The sequence below is a fragment of the Hypomesus transpacificus genome, chromosome 5 (genome assembly GCF_021917145.1).
Source record: "Hypomesus transpacificus isolate Combined female chromosome 5, fHypTra1, whole genome shotgun sequence".
Lineage (NCBI taxonomy): Eukaryota > Metazoa > Chordata > Actinopteri > Osmeriformes > Osmeridae > Hypomesus > Hypomesus transpacificus.
Window position 1 is genome coordinate 3,809,832 of NC_061064.1, and position 26,921 is coordinate 3,836,752.

The 26,921-nt window shown below is 50.8% G+C and overlaps 2 protein-coding genes across 2 annotated transcripts in view; one reads left to right on the forward strand and one right to left on the reverse strand.

Annotated features, from left to right (window-relative positions):
- The first annotated feature begins 1,665 nt into the window (after positions 1 to 1,665).
- Positions 1,666 to 3,125, forward strand: supt4h1 (SPT4 homolog, DSIF elongation factor subunit). The gene is made up of 5 exons (XM_047020489.1): positions 1,666 to 1,827; positions 2,132 to 2,238; positions 2,343 to 2,398; positions 2,541 to 2,594; positions 2,705 to 3,125. The coding sequence occupies exons 1-5, from the start codon at positions 1,759 to 1,761 to the stop codon at positions 2,770 to 2,772; spliced, it is 354 nt and encodes a 117-aa protein (XP_046876445.1). The 5' UTR covers positions 1,666 to 1,758; the 3' UTR covers positions 2,773 to 3,125.
- Positions 3,126 to 9,590: 6,465 nt separating this feature from the next.
- The window catches only part of LOC124467704 (RIMS-binding protein 2-like), a 52,529-nt gene continuing 35,198 nt past the window's right edge, over positions 9,591 to 26,921 (reverse strand). The window contains exons 14-31 of the mRNA XM_047020071.1: positions 26,082 to 26,314; positions 24,965 to 25,074; positions 24,758 to 24,867; positions 23,746 to 24,630; positions 22,174 to 22,325; positions 21,275 to 21,778; positions 20,834 to 21,184; positions 20,491 to 20,649; positions 19,257 to 20,126; positions 18,345 to 18,447; positions 16,591 to 16,733; positions 16,213 to 16,381; positions 15,306 to 15,374; positions 14,590 to 14,637; positions 13,939 to 14,048; positions 13,725 to 13,796; positions 13,502 to 13,633; positions 9,591 to 12,749 (exon numbers count right to left, since the gene is read on the reverse strand). Coding sequence (XP_046876027.1) covers positions 12,426 to 12,749; positions 13,502 to 13,633; positions 13,725 to 13,796; positions 13,939 to 14,048; positions 14,590 to 14,637; positions 15,306 to 15,374; positions 16,213 to 16,381; positions 16,591 to 16,733; positions 18,345 to 18,447; positions 19,257 to 20,126; positions 20,491 to 20,649; positions 20,834 to 21,184; positions 21,275 to 21,778; positions 22,174 to 22,325; positions 23,746 to 24,630; positions 24,758 to 24,867; positions 24,965 to 25,074; positions 26,082 to 26,314 — 4,544 coding nt within the window. The 3' untranslated portion in view covers positions 9,591 to 12,425. The remainder of the gene's footprint in view (positions 12,750 to 13,501; positions 13,634 to 13,724; positions 13,797 to 13,938; positions 14,049 to 14,589; positions 14,638 to 15,305; positions 15,375 to 16,212; positions 16,382 to 16,590; positions 16,734 to 18,344; positions 18,448 to 19,256; positions 20,127 to 20,490; positions 20,650 to 20,833; positions 21,185 to 21,274; positions 21,779 to 22,173; positions 22,326 to 23,745; positions 24,631 to 24,757; positions 24,868 to 24,964; positions 25,075 to 26,081; positions 26,315 to 26,921) is intronic.

The window sequence follows — 26,921 nt, forward strand, 5'->3', positions numbered from 1 at the left end:
GCCACGAGTCGTCGAAAGCGATTTGGTGGCCGACAGTTCACCTCAAGGCCAGCTTCCATTTTTGCTTTGTTACTACTTGTAAGTCTCTTCAGATTTACAAGTAGTTCAGGATGGCATTGCTTGAAGTTTTGGTTGTGGAAGTGATGTTGGATTCCCTCTGTTGAAGAATTGCCATCACTCTGCTTCTCTCCTGATCCAATCACCTTTCTAAACCCATAAAGATTTAGTTGGCGGATGAAGCTTGTGAAGTTGGTCGTTTTGAAAAGATCCAGGGTTTCAAACGTGTTCTTCTGGGGGGACAGCAGCTCAGCTTCAAACTGCTGTTGGTTAATTATCACACCTTCACCGCTGGGATCCCAACGAATGGAAGGGTTCTGGGGGTTGTTCACTAGACGCCACAGTTTTGCAGGGAAGTTGTTGGGGTTTATCGGTATAGTAAGGAGTGCCTCTTCCAGGTCCATATTTTCACCTAGGAGGAGGGACGGATTCGTTACTGTAACCAAGGGTATTCTTGTCTATCATTATTGGATAGCTAGTTTTAATGTTAAAAAGAAATCAGATGAGGACGCTCCTCGCCAACGAGTGAGGTCAGACGAGCCAACCGTTGTTAGACCTATACCAAGGTCGACTCTAGCTCAGTCAACCTTGGTTTAGGTCTAAAAAGCTAAGCTTGCTAGCTGTACTGTAGGCTAGCTATTGGATACTGTACTGTAACTGTTCACTTTGTGATCAAATGGCCGGCTAGCTAGCCTAGCCTATTAATCTGAACAACTGTTTTTACCTTAATTACAATTGTTTCTAAACATTCAACAAAACAACTTCCGGAAAATGGAAAACCTTGTTTTTTACTGCGTCTCTTTCTTCGTCTCAGAACCGTTGGAAGTATTCCCGAACCGTTGGAGCGCGTTCCCACATAATCAATGAGTTCAAATTCCAGAAAAAACATTCTCGAGCGAGTTGATGAACAAAACTTTTTTCTCGAGCTGTCGAGGAATCGACTCACTAGTCTGGATTTAGCCTTTCTACAAAATTCCTACAAGGGTTTCAAGCAGTAATAGAACTTGCTGTGGAAGACAAGTGACCTTAACAAGCAAAATGAGAAGCACAGGTTAGCAAATTAGAACGTTCATCATCAAAACGGCAACAGCAAATTAGCTTTCAATTATTCATATCACCGGAATTTCCTTTTTTATTGTATTTTATTTATACTCCTCTTTTTATTAAAATGTTTCTTCTTGTGACAGTACTAGGAAATAATGGATTATATAAATACAACGCGTGTAATGGAAATTACAAGAGTAACATTTAAATAATAAACAAACAATAATGTGTCACTTGTGTGGTTGATAAATTACAAATGGCACCTAGCTTAGTTAAAAGTAAAAAAATATCTGGATCTTAGTTATGTTGTACTTGTATTTATTTCATAAATAAGTCACATCATAGACTCAGTAGGTAAGTCTCAGTATCACTTCTACCTTCATATATGTACTAACAGACTGTCTAAAATGGCATTATACCAGAGCTGGGGGATAGAGTAAATAGAGTTGAATAACTCTGTTCAAAAAACTATGAATATTTGGCTTCTCTAGCGGTCTCCCTCTGCTCCTGCATGCGGTTTTACGTGAAGCGTAAGTCAGTGACGTATATATGTTGCACCGGAAATTCTTCGTGCAGTTCACAAGGGAAAAAATACATTGAATCAGGTAGCTAACGCTAGCCACGTATCCTCTACATTTGTTGTCAAAAGTACACAAAATGGCTTTGGAAACGGTTCCCAAAGACCTCCGCCATCAGCGGGCTTGTCTTCTATGCTCTCTCGTGAAGGTACTAATATACCACCTACATTTGTATTGTTATTACTATTGACTTTAATGATAGTGTTAGCTAAATGCTAGCTAGCTATCCAAGCCTCAGACCTAATGCCAGGAGCCTCTGCCATAAAGTCATGATATCAGCATGCATTTAAATCTTTGTTTAGTTGACCATATACGTAATTATGGAGTTACACCAATGGTTGATCAGTAATTATGTATAGCTAGTTAACTAAAAGAAGATTTCTTATGTGAACAGTTGACGTTCTATGTTAGCAAATAGCTAACAGCAGTGTTTCCCTTTTTTGCAAAAACAGACCATTGATCAGTTTGAATACGATGGTTGTGACAACTGCGAGTCATATCTTCAGATGAAGGGGAACCGTGAGATGGTGTACGAGTGCACAAGCTCCTCGTTTGATGGGTATGATCTCTATCTTATTGCATGTAAACACATGGCAGGGTTGCATGATGTTATGGTCGTTTAATATACATTAAATTGTAAACATTCTTTCTGTCTCTTCATAGAGTAATAGCCATGATGAGTCCCGAAGACAGTTGGGTGGCTAAATGGCAGAGAATAAGTAAGTAGCATTTCTACCATCTAAAGTAGCAAGTTGGCAAATTGCAATAGCCCATTGTCACAACCCACAATTGTTCTAGGGTCCCTTAAATTCATAATTGGATCAGGACAAATTGCTTAACTAATATTGGTGCTTTCCCAAGGTAATTTTAAACCTGGCGTGTATGCTGTTACAGTAACAGGACGTCTACCTCCAGGTATGTCCATCCAAATGCCTTTTATAATTGGTTGAAACATAATGTGATTTTCTCTGACTGCAGCTATTTTAATATGTCTTATCGAGATTCATAATTCCCTTTCCTTGCAGGTGTGGTGAGAGAGCTGAAAAGCAGAGGGGTGATCTACAAATCCAGAGACACAGCTGTCAAGACTTGAGAGCATAACTTGTACCTGCCTATGGAAACAGCCAACAGCTTGACGTCACACTGCTACACTGTCACTCTGACACCTTTCTTTTTCCATAAACTTTAGACCATGTTGGAACTGAATTGTGGATCAAAAGCAAATGTTTTAGCTTGCTGAAATTGAAAGCATTGAAAGTCAGGGCTCACGTAAAAATTGTTTGTGTGAAATAACTTTGTTTGTTTTGAAAAGAGTACAAACATCAGTGGCTGGTGGGGATTGTTTTCAGACATTTATTTTGCTTATGTTGTTGGTTGTTTGTAATTTCTAAAGTATGGTTGATTGAATGAAATACAACTTTTTCTAATAAAAATGTCTGGGATTTATTTCAAAATGTATTTTTACAGTGGTTGCAAAAGTCTACCACTTGATTGCGCTGTGACACCAGTTGTGAAATGCAACAAAAGCATTTGAGTGAAACGCATTTACGTGAAACGCCTTTAGGTGACAACCATGAGCCACGAAATCACAACATGGTTACATCATATCCTGTATTTGGGTGGATTGAACATCCTCTGTAATACTTTAGCTACCTCCATTTGACAATTGTTGAATGTAACTTACATTTTTCACCTAACAGTAAAAAGCCTGGTGTTTAGATTGCTTTGCAGGTGAGCCAGAACAACTTATTCAGGCAGGATGGGTATAGCTCAGATGTAGAGGTTTCAGGTTAAATTGTATGTTGCTTTAGATAAAAGCAGGAGCTAAATGAATACACATCGATGTTGCATTTCACTAAACTCTGTGGGCATGCAAATGGTATGCGTAAGGAATCTAAGGATCTTGAAAAGGTGTAAATTGTAATGTGAAACATACCTTTCCATCACTTCACTTGCAATGTTGTAATGATGATAGTGAGTTCAATGATAATGAATGGAAGTCTTGATTTCTGATGATTTAGTGACTGCTGTCAAGCTAAGATTCTACACAGTTGTTTTTAAGGTCTGGTATGATTCTATTTTCACAAAATCATCAGGTAGTCAAATGACATGTTGACATCCTGAGAACTTTGAAGAGCAAAGAGGGACAGGCTTTTCCCTCGTGCTGCAGTGTAAAAAAGTGTCTCAGGTGATAACTTGCTGACAGACATGGCTTATCTTCAAATGCAACTCCATGCCAATGTCATATGAACCCAATGAACATGTTATCTGTCACATTTCTTCACTCAAAAGCCTTTTTTTCAGAATATCATTGCATTCTTCAGTGGGTGTGATACATTAGTTATATGAAGCAGTATTTACACTAAGGTTCGACCTACAGTACTCGTTAATACTCTCGCATGATCATGTTACATCTTTTTCACAATGGAATTCAATTATTCATACTAACTATAATAACAAAAACGATGTCTTGTGAAGTCGTGTTTTTAACGTTTCGTTATTGAATGCACACCAGAAAAAACCTTTGGAGAAAACAGTCCCAAGTGGGATGGAACAGTTGACAGTCAAATGAGATAAATGTGTTTGATGAACCACCAGTCTTAGTCGACTTGTGGTTTCACTTCAGCCTCCATACCGTGCCACTATGGCAAGAGGAGGGGGTAGGTGCGTGTAAGTTACATCAACTATAAGAACTAAGAACACCCATCTATCTCATGAAGAACAACATGTCAAATCATATCTGCTAAACAGTCAAGTCTTGTTTCACCTTGTTCCTCAACTATATTTGTAAACCCATTTTGATCAGTCATTCAATGATGGCAGTGGGTGGTTCTATATGCATCTGCACACTAAAAACAAAACTTGTGAACCAGCTATCTGTATCTCACGGCTAACCACAGGTTCTGTGACAGAGGTTTGGTGCTGCCAGCCCCGCCTTGTGGTTGTGACTCGTGCTTTAACTCCAGCATAGAACATCACACACTCTGTGTCTGCAGATTGTACTCTTCTTTGTCTGATCTCACAAGGACGCACAGGCCTGCATAGCCAGGTCTCATTGGTGGCTGCCATGCTTGGTTTTGCCCTTATTTGGACATGTCTGTGGTGCTACTAATGTCTTAAATTGATATATTGCACATCAATCCGATTCCTGGTTGATAACAACTTGTATCCAGGCTTCATACTTGCTCATATATTCGTGACACTGTGGTCACAGAGAGATTAAACTCGAAGTTACAACATCCTGGGTTTTCAACATGTCGTCAGCATGAAGACTACTGGCTAAAGTTGATTCTATTCCTCAAGCAATTAACACACATTCTACAGCGAGTGGATGGGAACAGTGATGAAATGGTGACATGGAGAGTAGACCACAGCAAAGATCATTCCAAATGTTTCAACAGCACATGCACAGACACACAGAAACATGCACTTAAGCGCTCGTGACAGTGTTTCATAATGTCTGAGGGAACTTCCTCCCTCTAAGGCGTTGTGAGAGCGGCGACAGAACTGAGCCAGCGGGGGTTTCTGCAGCCATGTTGCTATGGTGAAATGTCCTCATCAAGGCTCCTCTCTAAGTATTTCAACCAAAATGTGCAGATCCAATTTTGGAACATTACAAATCAATTGAGTGCTAACTCATGCATTGAACACCTTGTGAGCGATTGCGTATAAATAGAATCAACGATGCCATTAAAGTGTCTATTTGGTTGGAAAGAGACGTATGCCGTGGATGAAGGTGGGGCCAGAGAGTGTCCCAGTGGCAGGGCGTGTGGTGTCGACACTGCCTGAGCAGCGGGAGAAGGCCTGGGGGAGCAGAAGCAGGGAGGGGAAGTGGCTGCTGGCCCAGATAAGGTCTATCTCAGGGGACGGCGTGCGCTCTGGAAGGCCTCCCTGGCATGGTGCTCATCACGGCCACTGATCACTTCCTGAAAGGCCCTCACGTGGACACCGCAACACTGGCAGGGTCCTCGTTCCTGCCACCCGCCCCCCCCCCCCCCCCTCCGTTTGTTTTTGTGCGTATGGTTGTATACTGAACCCGAAGGTCGTCCAACCAACTGCTTTTGTGCGTTCCACGCTCACGTTCGAAGTTGAAAGGAGATTGTGCCTTTTCTGTTGCTGTTCCAAAGTTGTGGAACAGCCGACCTTTATATATTAGGTCCTCTACTAGTAGCAACGTTTTTAAATCTCACCTTAAGACCTATCTTTTTTTCTGTAGCATCTGAGTCTGCAATTAGGTAGGAATTTTTGTTTAAGTTTGTCATGTCCTATAAATATGTCTAACTGGTTACATGTTTTGACTGTACAGCACTTTGGTCGACATAATTAGTTTTTAAATGTGCTTCATAAATACATTGGACTTGACTGCTGTATATAGGGTGCAGTATTCATTACTCCGCCCAGTGTCCCTCAAGGCATCCATGACAGGCTGTTTCCCTAATTTCTCTCACCCATTAACCTACATTAGGAATGGATTTCATGGGAGAAAATCTAGGCACTGTAAATGCATCTCCCTTTTCAACAGACATTAGTAGTCATCACAAGGGCAGAACATGCTTTTGCACAATTACACATTTGGGAAGATGTATTTATTTGAATAAATGTATTTATACTTACACCTGAATCTGTGGTATTTCTACTTCCTCTCCAGAACAGAAGTGACATTTAAGCCTTTGCAAATGTGTCGCTACATGATTCCCTAAACATACATGAGGGAGCAATAGGCAAAAAGAATGAGATAAGAGGAATGCATTAAAAAAGGTGCGGAAAACAAATGTAGACCGTTTTAAATATGGGTACACGGAGCAATGGTCTGGGAACAGTTTACGACTACAACACACACAAAGTCTGCCCAAATGTTTTCAAAAGTCAGTGATGGTGAGACCAGGAGCAGAGGATCAAGTGAGCTGTCAGGCGGTTATATGACCTTGATACCGCCAATATGATATTGATTTCCAAAGCACCACATCACGTAATTTGTCGTCACAAAAACACTTCCAACAGTTACAACCAGTTTGACCGTTGCACTGGAGAGAGTGTTTTAATGTTGTACAGGGGGAATTGAAACTTCTCTGGCCTTTCAGCCGTGAAATGAGAATTGAACTGTGCACGGGCCCATGGTGGCCCAACACGTGTGAGACTCAGGGAGAGACAAACTGAACACAATCCAAATGTCATCAGACTACCGTTTACAGGTGTGGGACTCATGCTCATACTGTGTCATTGCATTGGTGTAGGCACACCTTGTGATCAGTCCTTTGAAAAGTACAATGGTGCAGTCTAAATCAACGAAGCCTTTAAAACGAAAAGTTTGAATGTGGCCTACTGGGTTCCAGCCCTCCCCCACTTCCTCCCTCTCTTCCTCTCATGCTGTCTCTTGCTCTTTCTTTCTGAGTTGTGGAGTGTGTCGACACCGGATGAAAAGAATGTATTCGGCTGTTTAAAGTTTGGTGGTGTCTTAAGAAATGTGCACTGAGACTGTAAGTCTTGCAGGATAATTATGTCGAGGAAAGAGAGGAGTAACCAGTCATGCAGTGCCACATAAAAAACAACTGACTTTCATCCCTCAAAATATACGTCTGTTATTCTAATAACATGAACCATTCATTTGAACCTTATTTAGTATGTGATGTACATTTTAAAGTAACCTGAAAGGAAACTAAGCATGAGCTCATGAAGGCCTCAACACAGGAAATAACATGAGGTTATTCTCCAACAGGTACTTCCTGAACAAGTTTTATCAGACCCACTATCTCGCTTGTGTGCTGCAAGAAGTAAAAACTACCAATACAAGTTAAACTGAGTCAATAACCTATGAAGTAACGTGTTATCTTAAGCTGTGTAGAAACTACCCACTTCTGCATATTGTTTGCTGGAAGTACATGCAGAGCAAAGCTGTCACCTGCTATGCATGTATCCTTAGCAAAAATAAATAACAAGACAAATAGATAACTGCCACCTCTCTTCCCCTCAATCCTCATCAGAATTGCTCAAGTCCTCTGTATTACAATGTCACAAAGCTTCAGAAAATAGTATTCACAGCTACATATATATTTGGTGCAACCTGATTGCAATAAACCCCAGAACAGAGAACAGGAGAGGTACGCGGAGGTGGTTCTAAGATGCAGAGTGGGGCATCTGCAGACGAGGACAGGACAGGCCCCTTGTAGAACCTCACTCTTGCTGTGGAAAATTCTCCACCTGTTGAACTCAGACAAAGGTGGAACCAAGAGACGAAAAGTTGATACAACCACGTGTTATCAACACGTCTTATACTTGTGAGCAGAGAGACTCCATAACCCCAACACTATGTCTCTGAGGCATGGATCCTGAACCCAATTATATTAAAATATATATATATTAAAATGGTCTCTGACAAGAACTATACTCTGGTAGGTGAGTTCTCAGTTCTAATAGGCGTGGTGTCTTGCATCTGCAGGAGTGAGAGAATTTCCCGGAAGCAGAAAAGAGAGTGCGTCGGTGACTGTTAGACCTCTTCCTGTGGTTCAGCCCACGTGATCTGGGGCTCCACGGTTAAAAGGGACACAACTTCTTCTTCTTCTTCATCCACCTCTTGGACACGGAGAAGAAGACATCGTCGAAGGCAACAAAAACTAAGTTCTTAGCTCTTCAGAAAAAAATACACTTGTTGATGAGGTACAGTATGGATATTTAATTGTATATTTTTATCGTATTACTTTGTATTTGGGATAACATTTGTAAAACTAAGATTTATGATGTAATTTTTCTCAATAAATGTAAGCTATAGTTATGTATCCATTTAGTCTACTATATGGCACTTTTAAAACATTTTCTCACAACAAAAAATGCTAATTCTGTTAATTCTGCTAATTTCAACCATTTTGCTGACTTGTATAATGCAGTTTTAATTCTGGCATAGGTTGGTTGTTTTGTATTGTTCAATAGGTCTCAGTTTCAAATTAATTCAAAGTAGATTAAGTTTGATCAAACTTTTGTTACAATTTCAAATATTTATTTTCCTAAGGAGTAAAATGTCTGAAAAAAAGCTTACTCACGCCAGACAAAATGGCTGCCGTAAGACAGTGCTTTTGTCATGTTCTGATAAATGATATAGAGTTGGAGGCATTGGGTGGGGTAGACTGGGCTGGCTATATTCTCTACTACAGCCTCCACTATAATGGTCAGGAAGTTCTTTGGAGATCCGTGCAGAAGCATGGATGTGTCTGTGTAATGTGTAAGACTACCTCCACATGCAAGAACATTATTTCTCATTAGCAGTCAAATATTCCTCTAAACTTAAAGCATAGAGCATATTGTGGTAGAACTGTTCTGTAGTGATGCATACAATGAAAAACAGACAACTTCTGTAAGTGTCTGTCCATGTCTGGCTGAGCTTAATGCAGTAATGGTCGCCAGCGCGGGCAGGTGCAAAGGAGAAGAACAAAGACAAGAAGAGGACTTTGGGATATACAGTGCAGTCATCCATAAAGTAGAAAGCACTACTAAACTCCTCGCCACAGTGTAGTGTTTCCTACTTTATGGATGAGTGTACTGTTTGCTACGGTGAAAGGAGCAGCGATCAAGGCGCGGAGACACTCAGGAAATCAGAAAAAGGGGAACCTGCTTTGTTCCACGTGGCCGTGCACAGCTCAGTGTGTCTACACAGTTCACATGGGCGGTGCACGCCAACGAACAGAGACACACTCCTCAGCCCTTTGGTTTCCCCTCAACGGGACAGAGTGGAGTTTCCTTCTTACATGGTTATAATGACGTGCATTTGAATAGGATGTTTTTGCTGTTTGAAATGAATAAAGAACTTTCTATTTGAAATGATTTTTGATCAGTTTTTCTATGAATTCTACACCCAAATATGATTTTGGACAGATAGAAACAGTGGTAAGTAACTTCAAGATAAGGAACATCACTTCAGAATTCTGTGAAAATAGACTTTATTCCTGTAAAAAGATCCATATTGAAAGAAACTGCCACAACGTCAACAAGTCTGTGCCCTATCTCTGATATTCCTCTTCAACCAACACTGCCTTGACATGCAAAAAGACATCTGAAAAACAATATAAACAAACACATATTTACAGGTGAACTTCCAAAATGGGTAATAAAAACCTTATTATACAAAAAGTACATCTTCCACTTGGTTTTAGAAGACTGCATACAGGTCAGGAACGACAGAAAAAAAATCCTTGTCTGTATGAAAATACCGTACTTCTTATGTCAAAGTCCCATCAGCAACCTACCGAACACTGTGCATTATATACAGACATAAACTCCTAAAAACACCACGCTCCATACTTGGCTTACCACTGCATTCACAGTCAGACTACTGAAATATATCCAAGTAGAACTATAAATACATAAATATTACAATAAATTAATAAGGCAGAATATGGGTACACATCATTATGCATGCAGTCGATAAAAGTTATGTAAACAACACATTAAGACTAAACAAGGTCTTGTAAGGCTAAATAATATCACCTTGCCTAAAATGCTTCCTAAAGGTTCGGGTCGTTTTGAAGTAGCAGAGCTGGACTAGGGCACAGTCTCATGGGACAGGGGGACTACCTACCTACCTAAGGTGAGTGATAAGTGTAGCAGCCTTCTTACTACAGAGCAGGCTAGGGAACAGCAGTGCATTAAAGGCCATGAGGATATACAAATAGACTACATTTCGGCAACTTCAAAGTACCTCCTCTGACATTACGACCTGTGCTACCTCGTTCCTGGTTCTGTGCAGCCCCGTAAAAACACCATCTAACCCATTCAAGCCAGTCCTTTCTTCATTGGCATGTTCCACTAATCATTAGGGTCCCTTCAACAACAATGACAGAACTAGATGGTACAAAAATACAATTGTTCCCTCTCACCCCTCACCCCCCCCCTCCCTTCCCCTCAAAAGAAAAGATTCAAAATAACAAATAAACCAGATTTGCCTCCAACATATACTGTCAGGTGTGCTTTGACTCCACCTCCATTACAGGGCCTATTGAAAGGAGGCAGCAGACTGTCACATTAACAAACACACTACCTCTTTCACATTACACATTCATCATGACTTGACTGTTACCCACTGAACACAACCCTGGTGCTCTTGCTGACTTGGTAACAAGGCAAAGCACCAAAGATTTTGGCAAGTATCTTATCCTGCAGTTTAGACAGCCACAGCTAAGACAACATGGCTCATTACACAACTAACAGACTGGAGTAAAAACCTGAGAAATCATTTCACCCAATTATAGCCCATGAGTAATTAAACTAAACTGAATCAGCCAAACTAAACAATGTCAGGACAAACATATTGCAGTAAGAAAGGACCTTTCTCATGAGGATACCACACTCAGAAACCACTGCATATATACACTGTGTCTTTGCCTACCGTGTAAGACAGAAAAACTACAGTGTTTGTGTTGTCAAAAACTACATTACCAGAGTGGCCTAAGCGGTTAAGAACCAATACTTGGGTTAAGTTTGAGTGACTTGTCCCCTATCCCTACAGTACTCCTAAAACAGAGTCTGACAGTGCAGCAGCAGACAGGCTGATGGACATAAGGACTTCAGACTGACCCAATGAGTACCAGCAGAGAGACATGGAACATTGGGCTTCTTTTGTTATCCTTCCTGGCGCACGCACACAAACACACGCGCGAGTACACACATGCACACGCACACACACATGCACACACACAACATCCAGGCCCGTCCAGTGCCAGTCATGACCATGAGTTCCGCGTCGTCGTCTGAAGAACAAAAGAAAAGGCATTTCCGAGCTTCAGCGTGGGCAGTCAGCAGACATCCTCTGCCCACAAACACCTCCGCAGGCCCCTGTCTCCCTCCTCCACAAACACCTCCGCAGGCCCCTGTCTCCCTCCTCCACAAACACCTCCGCAGGCCCCCTGTCTCCCTCCTCCACACCCAGAAACACTGCACTGACCAGGGTGTCTGTCCACCTGCAGCCCTGTGGGTTGACACCTTCACATGTAGGGCCATCTCAGCTGCAGCGAGCCACTAAGGACTTCCTGCTCTGACACCACAGCATGCGACACACCGCCCTACTAACACTGACACTCCGGATTTGGACAGACTGACAGTTTGTACAGTTAACTAACTGCAATTGTACACATTCGCAAATTGCCCAGTTTGTACAATTAGTCGGCATTACAACACAACTGGAATATAATAACAGAATACTTCTCACAACCGACCAAAAAGGACGTTTGAAATCCAATTAGAATGGATCAGGTTGCTGCTCTACCGCAGGTAGATCTACACAGAGTGAGACCACCAGAAACTGACACACTTTCTCGTCTCACGGCCGCACCGTGACCCTGGAATGAGCCTCACCACACTGACCACCAGTTCGTCCAGATGTAGCATCTCCAAATCACTTCAGTATCACATCCCCTCGAGGCAAATCCTTCAGAGATTACTTTGAGATGAAGTCTAAACCTCACAAGAGTGAACTACTGGTGAATGCTTAATCAGGGGGGATTTGGAGGCAGACTGTGAGAGCGGGGAGTTTAAATACGGCCACATGCAAATGAACATGCTGATGTTGCAGCGTTGTGTTGGCCATAGAGCTGAGTATACGCATCATATCTGGACAGCTGGTCTAGGAAGTGTTATACAGAGCTTTATAGGTGTGTTAAGGTCTATATATATGTCCTACTGACACATTAGTTAACCGCTAACATCTGAGACGAATGACAAACATGGAAAAGTGCTTTCAAACGGGACCCGTCGTCCCAGCTCTCATTCCTTCTTGCTGGAGGAGCCCAGCTTTCTAAACAGCTTTTTTCCTTTGGAGAAGAAACTTTTCTTCTTCTTGCCCGGTGGGGAGGAGTCTGTGTGTGCGGGGGGGTCAGGGGGGGAGGAGCTTGTGACCTGCCTGGGGGCGGGGACGTGGGCGTGGGCGGGGGCAGGGTGTGGTGGCGGCGACGGCTCAACCTCTGCTGCTGGCTCCAGGACGGTGCGCTGGGAGAGGGCCAGGCCGTGCAGGCCTGCCCGAGGCTGGGCAGCCCCATCTGGGCCCGTGGCCCCAGGGTCCAGCTGCTCCACCGAGGTGGTCGCGCTCACCTGGAGGAGGGCCAACACCGTGGATGAGAATATGACGCTACATAATCATGCACTTTACATGTGTTTACATGTTAGGAGTGTTTCCATGTTAGGAGACAGAGGACACATGAGGACCACAGGAGCATGAATGCAGGGAGATCTCAGGACAGACAGAGAGACAGACAGAACAGGCCCATATCGACACCATCTCTGGGGCTGGTCTCCTAGGCTGGGCAGGAACCTAGGGAGCTAACATGTAGGTAGGTAGGTAGGGAGGTAGGTAAGGAGGGAGCTAGCATGTATGTAGGTATAGGTAGGTAGGTAGGGAGCTAGCATGTAGGTAGGTAGGTAAGGAGAGAGCTAGCATGTAGGTAGGTAGGTAGGTAAGGAGGAGGGAGGGAGGGAGTAGGAAGTGTTGGAGGAGGGAGTTCAGGCTCCTGTCTGGGGCAGCTTCCATGACAGGAGGAACACTTACGCTCAAGTCTTAAAGTGCACAGATCGTTTTTGCTTCTGCACAAGGCCATGCAGGAGACAGAGGGGCAAGAAAATACAACAGGGAAATTATATAGACAATACAAAAAGACGACAATCAAACAGCAAAAAGATAGATATGGAAAAAAGATTGCTGTGTCATGTCAGAAACAAGGACATGAAAGAAGTCAAATGTGAAGTCGTGCGACAAGCATCGTTTAGCCTTCGGCCACGAGGCAGTCAGTTCTCCCTGGGTCACGATATGGGGGACCCAGGCAGAGGTACGGGGTGGGGGGGCTCACCTGGGAGTCTCTCCTGGGGGCGGCCGCCGGCCCCTCTGCGGGGGCTCCCCCCCCGGCCCCCTCCTCCCCCGTCTCCGGCACGGCCTGCAGGAAGTTGGACGGCACCAGGCCCTTCTGTCCGTTCAGGTCTCCCTGGAAACCATGCAAACAGGCATGTTAGGAGCAGCAGCCTGACGAGACAGTCAGTCAGTCAGACAGTCCACGAGATAACTAGTGCACTCACATAAAAGAAGCCATCGTCATCCATGTCTCCAAATACATAGATAATGTCTCCTGCACTGAAGGTCAACTCAGCCTGCAGGGGTCGTCAGGGAAAAGAACACAAATAATACAAGAGGGTGCAAGAGGATTAGTACAATACATGAGTACGAGTCAGATATATGTCATCGGTGATGACCTACACCTACTGTTTGTTGTTTATAAGGACGGGCTCTCACCTCCACGTCGGTGTTGGGTGAGCTCTCTCGAGGGTCGTAATCAAAGATGGCCACCATCCTGCGAGGGCCCGCCTCCGGGTTGCCCGTGGCAACAGCAGATTGGCTGGGATCTGTCAAACACACAGTGGACTGCAGTGAGGGTCTGTGTGGACCAGGCCAGTGACTTGACTGTGGCGGTCAGCTTATGGGCATGCAGGTTATTCCCAGTTAGCATCACGCTGCACTGGGCCAGCTTCACACGACGGGGGTGTCAGAATAAGGGGTGACAGAGAGTTAGCAGATGAACATCACAGGTTGGTTGAGTGACCAGTTAGTACGTTTCTCAGCAAGCACTACAGTGACAGTACAAGTACATGTCCTTGTCCAGTCATCTCAAATCAGGAAGAGAAACAGACGTCCATGCCAGGGCCCATGTCGTCAGGGGCTAGCGAGGAGCGAGCAGGAGGAAGTGTGTTCAGAGAACATCGCCAGTCTCTGACTCGCCTGTTGCCGTGAGGAAGTGACAGCACAAGGCAGAGCTCACACGATGAGGACAGACAGTAGAGGACCAGGTGAAGGCATGCAGGTGGCCGAGGGAATCCGGAGCATCTGAGGCATGCTGGGAGGGAGGCGGAGGGGAGGGAGTGCTGGGGGGGATGTGGAGGGACCAACCTTGGCTGGAAGAGTCTAAGCTCTCCTCCCACTGTGCTGCAGACTCCACTAGGGGACGGGAGGGAGCGGGGGAGTGGAGAGAGGAGGAGCAGGTTAACACACGTCACCCTGGGTCTAGCAGCCTCCGACACAGTGAACACTGAGGGGCGGGAATCAAACCAAACCTAGAGACCACCAGGGCCTGGGCAGCCCTGGGCTCCATGAGGCATCACACAGGACCACACACAGGACCACACACAGGACCACAAACAGGGCACAGGTGGAGGAGATCAGAGGGGAGGCTTCCTGACTCTAGGGTATGCCTGTCACCGGAAGGCAACAGTGTCATAATAGCAAGCCACTAACAAGTTCCCCGAGGCAGGTTACCTGGGCTTACAGGAACACGGCAAATTCACTTTCCATTCAAACTACTATTAAGTACAAGTAGGTTAGATGAAATATAGCTGCTATTCAATGTAACCACTAGGTTATATGGAATCTAGCTATCATGAAATGTAACCATGTTCCTAACCCGGAACTTAACCCTGACCATTAAATGTTATAGCTTGTGTGATTTGGTGACAGTAACATGCTTCATTAAGAATCCCCTGTGGTCACTAAGCAACAGGGAGGGAGAGAGAGCGTGTGCGTGTGAGAGGTGGAGAGAGAGTGGGAGAGAGGAGGGAGGAGGAGGAGAGAGAGGCACAGAAACAGCCAGCAGCAGGAGCCAGACACACCTTTCTTGGATCGTCGCGGTTTCGGCGGTGGGACAGGGCGACGGGGAAGCTGTGCGTGAGAGCGAGTGCCTTTATGGAGTTTGAACAGGACACCGACATTTTGTAACCCAAAAATAAAAGAACAAAAACAAAACACAGAGGACGCAAAAATGGAGAAGAAGTAGAGAAGAACCACACAAAGACAGAATGAGAAGCCCGTAAAAAAAAGCGCTGGAGAACCCAACCGATAACCAGCAAACACAGCAGGGAGACAAAGTGGAAGTGAAAGGGTTAAAACATCTGCAAGGATTATTCCGGTGAGAAAGCTGAAGGTTGAAGCATAATGTCAACTCAGTCAGGGGGAGCAGGGTCCTACTATGTGTCATATTCAACCACAGAGGTTCTATTTGTTTGGCACTTCTTTGAAAGGAGTTGCATGACAATGTAGCGGTGACAAACTGAGCTGATCAGGCGGAGGCGTCCAGGTGAACATGATGTCCTGAAGCTGAAATACAAGCAGGTGACAGACGAACCATGAAAGCACACAAAGCATCTCAAAGGAGAGCCGGGGGACGCTTGGATCTGTCTGGGGAAACGTGTGGTCTCAGCCCTCGCCTCGCCAACTCATTCCCCTCCTTTACTGATACTGTGGAAAGGTGTCATTTCTTCACCAAAATGTGTCCCGTAATAAGGGTATGCTGTCGTTTTCACTTACTTTCACTTCACACAACATGGGAGACAGTGGGGATTTTATGAACCAAAACCACAGAAGAAACACCTGTTGAGAGTTTCAAAAGTCCCCAGCAGACAACATGGATCAAGGCCACAGGCCTGACATTTAACAGAAATGCTTGTCTCTGTCTAGTTTAATGGGGGTGGGAGGTCTATTGTGATTGGCTGGTGATGGGTGATTGCCGGGCTGGCGTACCTATCTTCTCCATGGAGGCGTCGGTGGCCAGGAAGCCCTGCTGAAGCAGCTGCTCTCTGGTCTCCTCGTCCTCCACCTGGATCTCAGACACCATGTTGCACGGCACGTAACCTAGGCGACCTCCAGACTCGCCCCGGTAGAACCCATCCGAGTCCTTGTCCCCGTACACCTGGGTCAGGGTGCAGGGATGTCACATGTGGGGTTAGTAACTAATGACAACAATGGAATCATTTTGCTTTTATCCATTGCAACATACAGAGGGGTATTTGAACCTGCGACCTCTAGATCTATAGTCAGGTGCTCTACCACTGCTAGACCCATCAGTACTTGACCCTGCTCAGTTAAGACAGCAGTGTTGAAGGTGCGAGGGCTGCCTACCTTGATGATCTGTCCCTCTCGGAACGGCAGCTCCTCCTCGGCGGCGTCCGGGTTGGGCGACATGGCTGCTGGGTCGTAGGGGAAGAGGGCCACAAAGACACGAACCTCGCTGTCTCCGATCGGTCTGCCCGACTCCACACTCTCTGCAAACACAAACACACCCAAAACATTGAATTGACCCATCTGAAGTGCACAAACCCCATCTGTTTTGTCTATATGTGCAGTTCAGAAATGCTAGGTTAGGATGGCGTGTGACATGCTGAAGCCCCCCCCCCCCCCCCCCCCCCCCCCCCCCCCCGGGCTGTCATGGCGACCCCCACGCGCGTTCTTAAGTGAGGTAATCAAGCTCAAGCGCTGATCCTAAGTCTGCCTGAGCAGATTGAGAAACGTGCACTCATGTCGATGATCCCCAGCTCTCCTGCACTACGCTGTTGTCCAGTAAGTCCAATAAATGACCTCTTAAAACACACACTCACACACACACTCAGAGCGCTATCCTCTACTGCACGGGTATGTTTGAATCAAATCCCAAGAGCATATCCTACATGGAAAACACCACGCGACAAGACCCAAAACATCTGGCCTGAGTTCCTATATGCTGCCCTGAGAGTGTGAAAGCAGGTCCACGACCACGGCGCTGGGCATGGGGCTGGGCATGGGGCTGGGCATGGGGCTGGGCATGGGGCTGGGCATGGGGCTGGGCATGGGGCTGGGCATGGGGCTGGGCATGGGGCTGGGCATGGGGCTGGCTATGGCGCTGGGCATGGGGCTGACTCTGGCCTGTACAGTGAGAGTGAATAAGCTGCTGAGGCAACGTGTAAGCTGCAGCAGTGAGAGGTAGCCTATCTCATTAGGAAGGATCAGTCTATCTGTAGCAACAGTCATGGACGGAGGAGACGGCACACTTTCATCTCCTCAGGGGTTATCTCTTTAGATACGACACTCACTTCTTCCTGGGCTCTTCCTGCGTGCGCGCGTGCGTCTGATGTTAGCGTGCGTGTGTGTACCGTGCGTGCGTGTCTCACATTCGTCAGTCCCAAACCCTAGAACAGCTGAGTTCTACATGTGATGTGTTCAACAAAACCACGTGGGAGCATCACAGACAGAGGGAGAGCAAAGAGACAGAGGGGGGAAAAGGGAGGAGGAACCTAGAGCGACTAACAAAGGGGCTATCTCGTATCCCAACAAATGGGGCCATCTCATAGTTATGATCAGTGACCTATGCACTTTTGTAAAGCTCTCTCTTGGAAGTCGCTTTGGATAAAAGCGTCTGTTAAATGCATAAATGTATATGTGTATATGTAACAAAGGGAGAGATGGAGGGAGAGATGGAGGGAGAGATGGAGGGAGAGATGGAGGGAAGGAGAGTAAAAGACAGCCATGCTTCCCCCACACAGCCTGGTTTCACTGCCGGCTAATCTAGGTTACTATTTTCATTGCTGTCACTTCCTCCTGTCTCATGTCATGACAAGCCATGTTGGGTTAAGCCAGTTCTGAGCTTAGCTCTTTCTCTCTCCCTCTCTCTCCTTTAACCCCTACCCAGTCGTGTCCATCCCCTCCCCCCTCCCGCAGGGCGATAATCTGACTGTCGACGTGCAGGACGGGGGGGGGGGGGGGGGGGGGGGGGGGGGGGGGGAGAGGATGCACTGGTGTACAGATATAAATATGTTACAAAAACAGAGATATCAAAAGATAGAGAGATGGACAGAAAGAAGAGCGATGGAGGAAGAAAGTGGGAGAACTGAAAGCCTGACCTTTTATCTTCCTGGCGACAGAGCGGGCCAGTTTAGGGGAGAGCTCAGACGGGCCTCCCCCCCACGGGGCCCCAGCCTCCTGCCCCGCCTCTCGGCCTCCCTCCTGGGGGGCACAGACAAGACGGTCAGAGGCACACACACACACAGCTACACACGTCACACACACACACTACAGGGGGAAAGAGACACCTGCAAACTCTCAAAGAGCAAACATGGATGTTATGGCAACTGTGTCTAGGGAGGCGCCCGTCATGACATCGTACTGCCAGGTGAAGCCAGCAGCAGGGCTGACCCCAGAGCTTCTTCATCCATAGATGTGGACCGCCATGCCGTGTGCATTCTGACGTCACATGATCAAGCAGCACAGGATAGCAGCTCTACGCACTTCTCTCTTGGGAATGGACGCTAATACAGGGCAGGGGACAGACAGACAGACAGAAGGGGATTGGAGGTGGGTTGGGTCAGGTCCTGGTGGGTTGGGGGGGCGGGGGGGGGGGCTCTGTGGGGGAGGAGCTGTCCGACTGAGGGAGGGTCTTCTGGGAGCAGGAAACACAGGAGAGCAGGAGGACTACGCAGACGCCAGGAGAGGAGAGGGGATCCCAATGCAGCCACGAGGGAAACAAAAACAGGTAACCTCTTGCATCCATCCAGCCTCTCTTTTAGCCATGTGGCTGAAGGCCCTATGCCAGTGCTGCAGAGTGCTACAGTCCTGGTCTGCTAACGAGGCCCTGGTCCAGGTACAGGCCTGCTGTTGCTACTCTGCCCTGCCACAGTGATGTCTAACCTCCCTGCTCTGCCGCCTGCTACTCGGCTAGCTAATCCTCCCAGGATCCTCCACTGAAGGACACAAGAGGTTACAGGCATTCTGCCGCCGGTGGAGAGGGGGGGGGGCTGGGGACGTGGACAACACACCCGTTTGTGGTGGGCTGCGGCGGCCGAGGCGTGGAGCTCAGCCTTGGGCCGGCGGAGAGCGGGGCGGGAGGCGTCCGGCTGGGCCCCCTCCACCCACCACTCGGAGCTCATCTGCTCCACCACCACCTCCCCCGGGGCCCAGCCCGGGGGCTCCTCGTCGTTGTCCGTGCCGTACTCCACGTCGATCTCCACCCCGGGGCTGGGCGCCTTCACCGTGCGCACCGTCTTGCTGACCAGGTAGGGGCCGCCCTGGGAGGCCGGGCCGGGGCCTTGGCCCGTTGCCGCGGCGACGGCCATCTGACTCCTGAGCAGGGCCTCCCTCCTGAGGCGGTCGCCCACCCCGCCCACCAGGGCCACCGTCCCCTCCCGGCCGGGGTGGTGGGGCGCCTTGAGGGGCCCGCGCTGCGTCCACACCTGCCCGCTGCTGGGCCCTGCGTACAGGTTAGCATCAGAGTCCATCTCCGCCTCCTCCTCGGGGTAGCCCACGGCGTCCGCCGCGTCCGCGTAGTGGACCCTGTGCTGGGGCCGCGGCCGGGCCTGCTCCTGGGCCTGGCTCCTGAACTCCAGGCTGACGCTGTGGTTGTGGTGGTGGTGCGGTTGGGCCTCGGGGTTGGCCTGGTGGTGGTGGTGGTGGTGGTGATGGTGGTGGTGTCGGGGGCTGTGGTGGGTGTCCCCGGGGCGGTGCGCGTGCCGGGGCCTGCCCGGGGCCGGGCGGTGGTGGTAGTGGGGGGGATCCTCCTGGGTGTTGTCCTCCTCGTCCGTCACCTCGGGGATGCTGAACAGCTGCTTGGTGCGGGGGGGAGCCTGGGGGGGCAGCTTCAGGATCCTCTCCAGCACCTCCTCGTCACTGTCCACCTCCCAGCGGTCCGACTGCAGGGGTCGTGGGGAGGCGGGGGGGTACGAGGGGGGGGCGGTACGAGGGGGAGGGGGGGCGAGGTGAACAGGCCGTGGTATTATAAGGTACGGTGAAGGCAGAGGAAGGGGAGGGGGCGGGTGAGCCCCCCAGTACGGACAAAGAAAAGAACAAAAAATGAGAAACAAGAATCAAACCAGTAAGTTCCAGTAAGAAGACCAACAGAAAAGTGAAGAAAGCGAGATAGAAAAACCTAACCGTCAAGACCTGGTGCTGTGCTCACCAACACGCACCGCCTTCGTGTCTGTGAGTTTACGGTACCTCCACTTTGATGTGATGGTGTGTGTGTGTGTGTGGGTGTGTGTGTGGGTGGGTGGTTACCCGGTTAGCTCCCACGGTGTACCCCCGGGGCTGCCTCTCTCCGGGGGGGTCAGAGTAGAGGTCTTCCTCCTCCTCCTCCAGGATGTCCGACAGGTCCGACCCCCGGCTGCTCTCGGCCTGGTACTCACTGGCCGGGACCGCCTGGGCCCCGCCGTAACCCTGGTAACACCGCACAGCACAGGGTCACAACACTGGTAACACAGCACAGCACAGGGTCACAACCAGGGCTCGCAACTAACTTTTTTTCCCCCTCGCTGTCCCAGTACCGTCCCAAACTTGACTTTCTGACATGGGTCTAGGTTCTTCCTAAACAGTAGTAAGTGTTCCAGCGGAGCTAGCTGACCTGCTGCTGCCTGGCGCTGTGAGCTGGGTTCTGCTCCTGGCTGAGGAACTCATCGATGGACACCAGGCGGCTCCTCTCGCTCTCCTCCTCGGCCTCCGACTCCATGGGCGAGGCGTTGGGCGGCCGCAGGGGGTGGGTGTCCTGGGGCTCCAGCAGGTCTGCGACGGGGGCCTTGGGCTGCGGCGGGCTGGGCTCGGGGGTGCTGAAGTTGGCACGGGAGTCCTCCAGGAAGTCGGAGATGGAGACGAGGGGGCGCATCGCTACGGGGCTGCTGGTGTCTCTGTTGTGCTCCAGCACGGCCGGGCCCGCTGGTGGTGGTGGTGCTGGGGTGGGGGGCAAGGCCACGCTGACCTGGGGGCACACGGAGGGGGAGGAGGAGAGGGTTATAGCTCCACAACGCCAGCGACAACACACGAGGGAGAGATGAGACGGCCTCCTAACCATTGGGTTGACGAAGGTGGAGCTGGGTGGTAGGGTGGCCTCATGCACTGCCAAGGCAGCCCTCAGGGGGGCAGCGGACGAGGGGTTGGCCCAGGCCTCCGCGTAGGAGCCAGGGGGCAGAAGGGCTTCGGTGGGCAGGGCAGGGGCAGAGTTGGCGGGGGCCCCCCCTGCAGGGCCCATGGCGTGTGCGTCGAGCGGCGAGGCGTGGGGCAGCGTGGAGGAGGCTTTGGCAGGAGAGTTCCCGTAGGAGGGCGACGGGGGCAGGACGGAGGGTTCCGGGGCGGTGTAGGCGCCGGGGAGGGCTCTGCCGACGCCGGGCGTAGGCGCGGCCGGGCCCGTCATGATGGCGGTCAGCTTGGCGGGCACGCTGACTGGCACAGAGTCGGGGGACTCCCCGTGGGCAGACGTGGTGCGGACGGTGAGCTCCTGGGCAGCCTGGAGCGGCTGGATCTGGGACGGGCCCAGGAGGGCACTGCCCGCCGTGGGGGAAGAGACCTCTAACACCTGGAGCAGGACAGGGGCGTGGCATGGTGGTGTCAGCACATACACACACACAGAGTTCTCACTTACCAGTACCACTTGCCTTCCTATGTGCCATTAACAATCCCAAATATAGGAAATGTGATTGGGGATAATGTGTTCCAAAAGAACATACTGTATTTCAAATACCAGTATTATGTTTAGTTACAGTAGGTAGGTATGGAGGCAACTGCTACAGTGAACAACTGCATGTCAGCCATAAACTGAGCCCAACCGAGGCAGAAACCAACCACACATCAGTTCCTCTCACACATCGTGTTGTTTCACCATGACAACAGCAATGCATCAACACGAGCGGCCTATATCCTGCAGAGGAAGGATCTGATCTGCCGCCTGACCACAGCCCTGCCGGCTCTTGCCTTTTTCTTGTCAGCGTATATGGTGTAGCCGGTGACGCGGACCCCGTTGGAGGTCCCTGCAGCATCTATGGTGACAGGCAGCCAGCTGATGAGAGCTATCCCTGGAGACGGGCCGCCCTCCAGCTGGAGGCCCAGGGGAGCATCAGGAGGACCTGGGGGAGGAGAGGGGAGGAGGAGAGGGGAGGAGGAGAGGGGAGGGGAGGAGGAGAGGGGAGGGGGGGAGGAGAGGGGAGGGGAGGAGGAGAGGGGAGGGGGGGAGGAGAGGGGAGGAGGAGAGGGGAGGAGGAGAGGGGAGGGGAGGAGGAGAGGGGAGGGGAGGAGGAGAGGGGAGGAGGAGAGGGGAGGAGGAGAGGGGAGGAGGAGAGGGGAGGAGGAGAGGGGAGGGGAGGAGGAGAGGGGAGGAGGAGAGGGGAGGAGGAGAGGGGAGGGGAGGAGGAGAGGGGAGGGGAGGAGGAGAGGGGAGGAGGAGAGGGGAGGAGGAGAGGGGAGGAGGAGAGGGGAGGGGAGGAGGAGAGGGGAGGAGGAGAGGGGAGGAGGAGAGGGGAGGAGGAGAGGGGAGGGGAGGAGGAGAGGGGAGGAGGAGAGGGGAGGGGAGGAGGAGAGGGGAGGAGGAGAGGGGAGGAGGAGAGGGGAGGGGAGGAGGAGAGGGGAGGAGGAGAGGGGAGGAGGAGAGGGGAGGGGAGGAGGAGAGGGGAGGAGGAGAGGAGGAGAGGGGAGGGGTGGAGGGGAGGAGGAGAGGGGAGGGGAGGAGGAGAGGGGAGGGGTGGAGGAGAGGAGGAGAGGGGAGGGGTGGAGGGGAGGAGGAGAGGGGAGGAGGAGAGGGGAGGAGGAGAGGGGAGGAGGAGAGGGGAGGGGGGGAGGAGAGGGGAGGGGGGGAGGAGAGGGGTGGAGGAGAGGGGAGGGGTGTAAGAGAGGGGAGCGGTGGAGGAGAGGGGAGGAGAGGGGAGGGGTGGAGGAGAGGGGTGGAGGAGAGGGGAAGGGTGGAGGGGAGGAGGACAGGGGTGGGGTGGAGGAGAGGGGAGCGGTGGAGGAGAGGGGAGGGGTGGAGGAGAGAGGAGGGGTGGAAGAGAGGGGAGCGGTGGAGGAGAGGAGGGGGATGGTAGAGGGAGGTGGAGGGGAGCGAGTGGGGGTGGAGAGAGCGGAGGGGGAGGGGACGGGAGAGGAGAGGGGGATGGGGAGAGGGAAGAGACCAGGGATTAAATCAGCAGCCATGGCTGCCTACAGCAGAGGGCCCTACTCTCTGTCTGATCCACTTTAGCCTTAATATGGACAGATATTTCGGAGCGATGACCTAACAGGACATGATATTGATGTTGGGCCATATTTTGAAACACACAGGATTGTCCCCGCAGGATCAGCCCAAAACAGTCTGCTCATCCATATCTAGGGCCTCAGAGACAAAGCTTTTGATTTTATACAGCCTTATCCCGGCAACACGGCCCATCTAACGCCATATAATACACACTAAGGCTTTTGCAGTCAGCTGTCTATAATCAGACAGGGAACATGAGGTACCAAACGGCAGGGGTCTGCCCTACAGTACGGCTGTCTCTCCTGGCTGCCAACACCGACCTGCCATGAGGGTGGAGAAGGAGATGGTGGCGGTCCTGTGCTCGCGGCGGTCCGAGGGCAGCTCCCAGGGCGTGCGGTGGGGCCGCGCCTCCACCTTGACGGTGTAGTGCCGGCTGGGCGAGAGGTTGGCGAGGCACAGCGAGTAGCAGCCGGCCTTCACCAGCTCGCACTCCTCCTCGTTCAAGGACACAATGTGCACATAGTTACTGTTGCTGGGCAGCCAGGCCAGGCTGGCAGAGGTGGCGGTGAGGCGCTCGACGCGGAGCTGCGTGGGCGCCACGCACACGTCCCTGCCCACCAGCACGCTGCAGCGCAGCTGGTCGGAGGGGCCGCGCTCCGTCAGGCTCTGCACCGACACGCGGTACGCCTTGAGGGTCACGTCCAGCCGCTCCAGCACCGCCTTGGTCTGGGCGCCGAACGGCACGTTGAGGCGCAGCTCCTGGTCCACGTACACGTTGTAGCTCCACACGTTGCCCCAGCCGGCCGGCACCAGCGGGGGGTCCCACCCGATGATGATGCTCTTGGCCAGCTGCTTGATGAGGGTGAGCTTGCGGGGGTAAGGCACGGTGTCCGCCCCCACCTCCTCCAGGTCCAGGTCCAGGCCGTTGGTGAGGGGGGCCGGGGGGGCGGAGGGCGGCTCCGGGGGGGCGGGGGCGGAGAGGGGGGGAGGGTCCGTCCCGTCGGAGGCGCCGGGGGCCGTGCGGGGGTGCGGGGGGAGGTGGTGGTGGTGGTGGCGCTCGCTGGCGCTGTGGAGGCTGCTGTCCAGCAGGGAGTTGTGGGACGCCTCCACGCCCTCGGGAGGGTGGGCGCTCATGACGTCGTCGTCGGAGACGCGCTCCACGAAGTTGGAGGGGACCAGCCCTCTCCGCCCGTCCATCAGCTCACCTGCAGGGGGCAGCGCAGAGAACACATTTTCAGCCTTCAAAATAAATATATATATATATATATATACGAAATCCTTCTATCGCGTTCGTCAAACCCAGACGAGATATCAGTGTGGAGGACCAGGCACCTTCGTAGAAGCCGTCGTCGTCCATGTCTCCGTACACGTAGATGTACTCTCCAGCCGTGAGAGGAAGCTCCACCTCTGGGTTGTCATTGGGGCCGTCGTAGGGGTTGTAACTGCCGACACAAACCCCCACCCACCTCCGGTGAGTCCCAGACACGCATCCCCCCCCCCCCTCCCGGCCCCACATGTCACGTGACTGCTTCTCCTCACCTGTATCTGGAGATGAACACCTGGAGCCTGGCTGCTCCTCGGCCGGCGGTGCTACAGGGCGCCGGGGCCACGTCGATGTCCAGCTCCTCCACCTCGCTGGCCGTGTCCACCTGGGGAACCAGCACAGGCGTGAGGCGCGCTCCCCACAACGTCACATGACCCGGCGCCGCGGCCCACAATTCACAGGGGATGGGCACCGAGCCACTAACAAGCCGCCTACACAGTATTCTCTTCATGTCCCGTAATGCCAGGGCATCCGCCAGAGCACCAGACTGTTTGTGGTTCTCCCCCCCCCCCCCCCCTTGATAAGCCAGCATATTGGTCCTCTACATTCAGAGCGGATGGCTCCCTAATTGTAATGGTTGTGCAGGTAAACAATAAGAAAACACACCATATTTACAGACCACCCCTGTGGAAAAACCCTTTTAAGGATAATCACTTACAACTACTACAACTTTCATAATCCACAGCAGCCAGTGGATTATCTCACTAAATATGAGCTTTAGAGAGCGGCTGGCTGGCTGGCTGACTGGCTGGCTGGCAGGCTGACTGGCTGGTTGGTTACCTGGATGAACCCTCAAAGACAAGCCTTTATACCCAGCACTATCTGAATGGACCATCCTAACACAATCACAGTAAGCATGGTTTTGTAGCTAAGGCTGTGCTGGGGAAACAAGTGTTTTCAGTTTGTAATAGGAGCTGGGCCGGTTTATTTCCCACTGGGCCGGCGTGTTAGTGTCGTGTCAGTCGAGGGAAGGGTTAATGATGTCACTTTAAATCCATCAAGTCAGATATCCAAATCCATGAATCAATATGGTTGAGGGAGCAGTCTTAGTCATCTCAACAAGCAGTCTGTCATCTGATGCATACAGAGGAAGGAGCACCAGGAGATGTGGAGACACCTCGAGAGTCACTACTGAATCATAGCTCTCATTCGACTCAGATTTGTACAGTTACTACAGAAGGTTTTCATGTAAACATACGTAAACTCATATGTTTTGACACCATGCAATTCACTGAACGTCCCTAAAGTCCTACTTTTATAGGAGTTCCAACAAAACAGAATGTTTACATGCGAGGCAATTAGCAACCCCTCGTCAGGGCTCTGGGCTCTCACCTCGTGCGTGGTGCTGGACCTGCGGGGGCTGAGGTGGGGGTCCGACTTGGGGCTGAGGTGGGTCTCTGACTTGGGGCTGAGGTGGGTGATCTCTGACTTGGTGGTGCTGGAGGCCGAGCCTGACTTGATGCTGATGGTGGGCAGCTCTCGGTGCTTGGTGGTGGGGGAGCGCTCCGTCCTGGACAGCCCTGCGGCGTGGGGGGTGGCCCCCAACCGGAGCGCTGCTGCCACATCTAGGAGGAGGAGAGAGAAGAGGAGGAGGAGAAAGGAGAGGAAGAGAGAGGAGGAGAGGAGGATGAGGAGGAGGAGTGAGAAGAGGAGGAGGAGAGAGGAGGAGGAGAGAGAAGAGGAGGAGGAGAGAGGAGAAGGAGAGAGAAGAGGAGGAGAGAGAAGGAAGAGAGGAGAGAGAAGAGGAGGAGAGGAAGGGACACATGAGCATCCTGTCCACACACCACAGCGTCGAGGCTGAGTAAGGCAGGGGATGGGGCAGGTTGTCAGGTGACCTGCAGTGCTGAAGGTTGGCTCCTGGCTGATTAAACGGTGGAGAGCAAGCCGCAGCTTCCATCTGTCTCTGTGGTGAAAAGGGTCACGACCCCAGGCGTCGTGTCACACCGGGGCCAGTAAGAACTAAGGGGCTTAGTGCTGCAGAGCTACGGGACCTCAGTAACCCACAACCTGACCTCCCCCTCACAGCCTATCAGTGCCCGGTGACAGGCAGGTCAAACCAGGCAGTGAGGGAGGGAGTGCGTGTGTGACAGCGGCCGGTAACACTGACATCATAACTGTACCAGGTGGATCAGTGGTCTCAGGGCACGGCGTAGTGTCACTCCCCTCCAGACT

Bases quoted from the DNA above. Each gene is read 5' to 3' on its own strand.
- supt4h1 (XM_047020489.1), top strand. From the start codon at position 1,759: ATGGCTTTGGAAACGGTTCCCAAAGACCTCCGCCATCAGCGGGCTTGT. The intron at 1,828-2,131 runs GTACTAATATAC...TTGCAAAAACAG, and splicing joins TTCTATGCTCTCTCGTGAAG to ACCATTGATCAGTTTGAATA. The intron at 2,239-2,342 runs GTATGATCTCTA...GTCTCTTCATAG, and splicing joins ACAAGCTCCTCGTTTGATGG to AGTAATAGCCATGATGAGTC.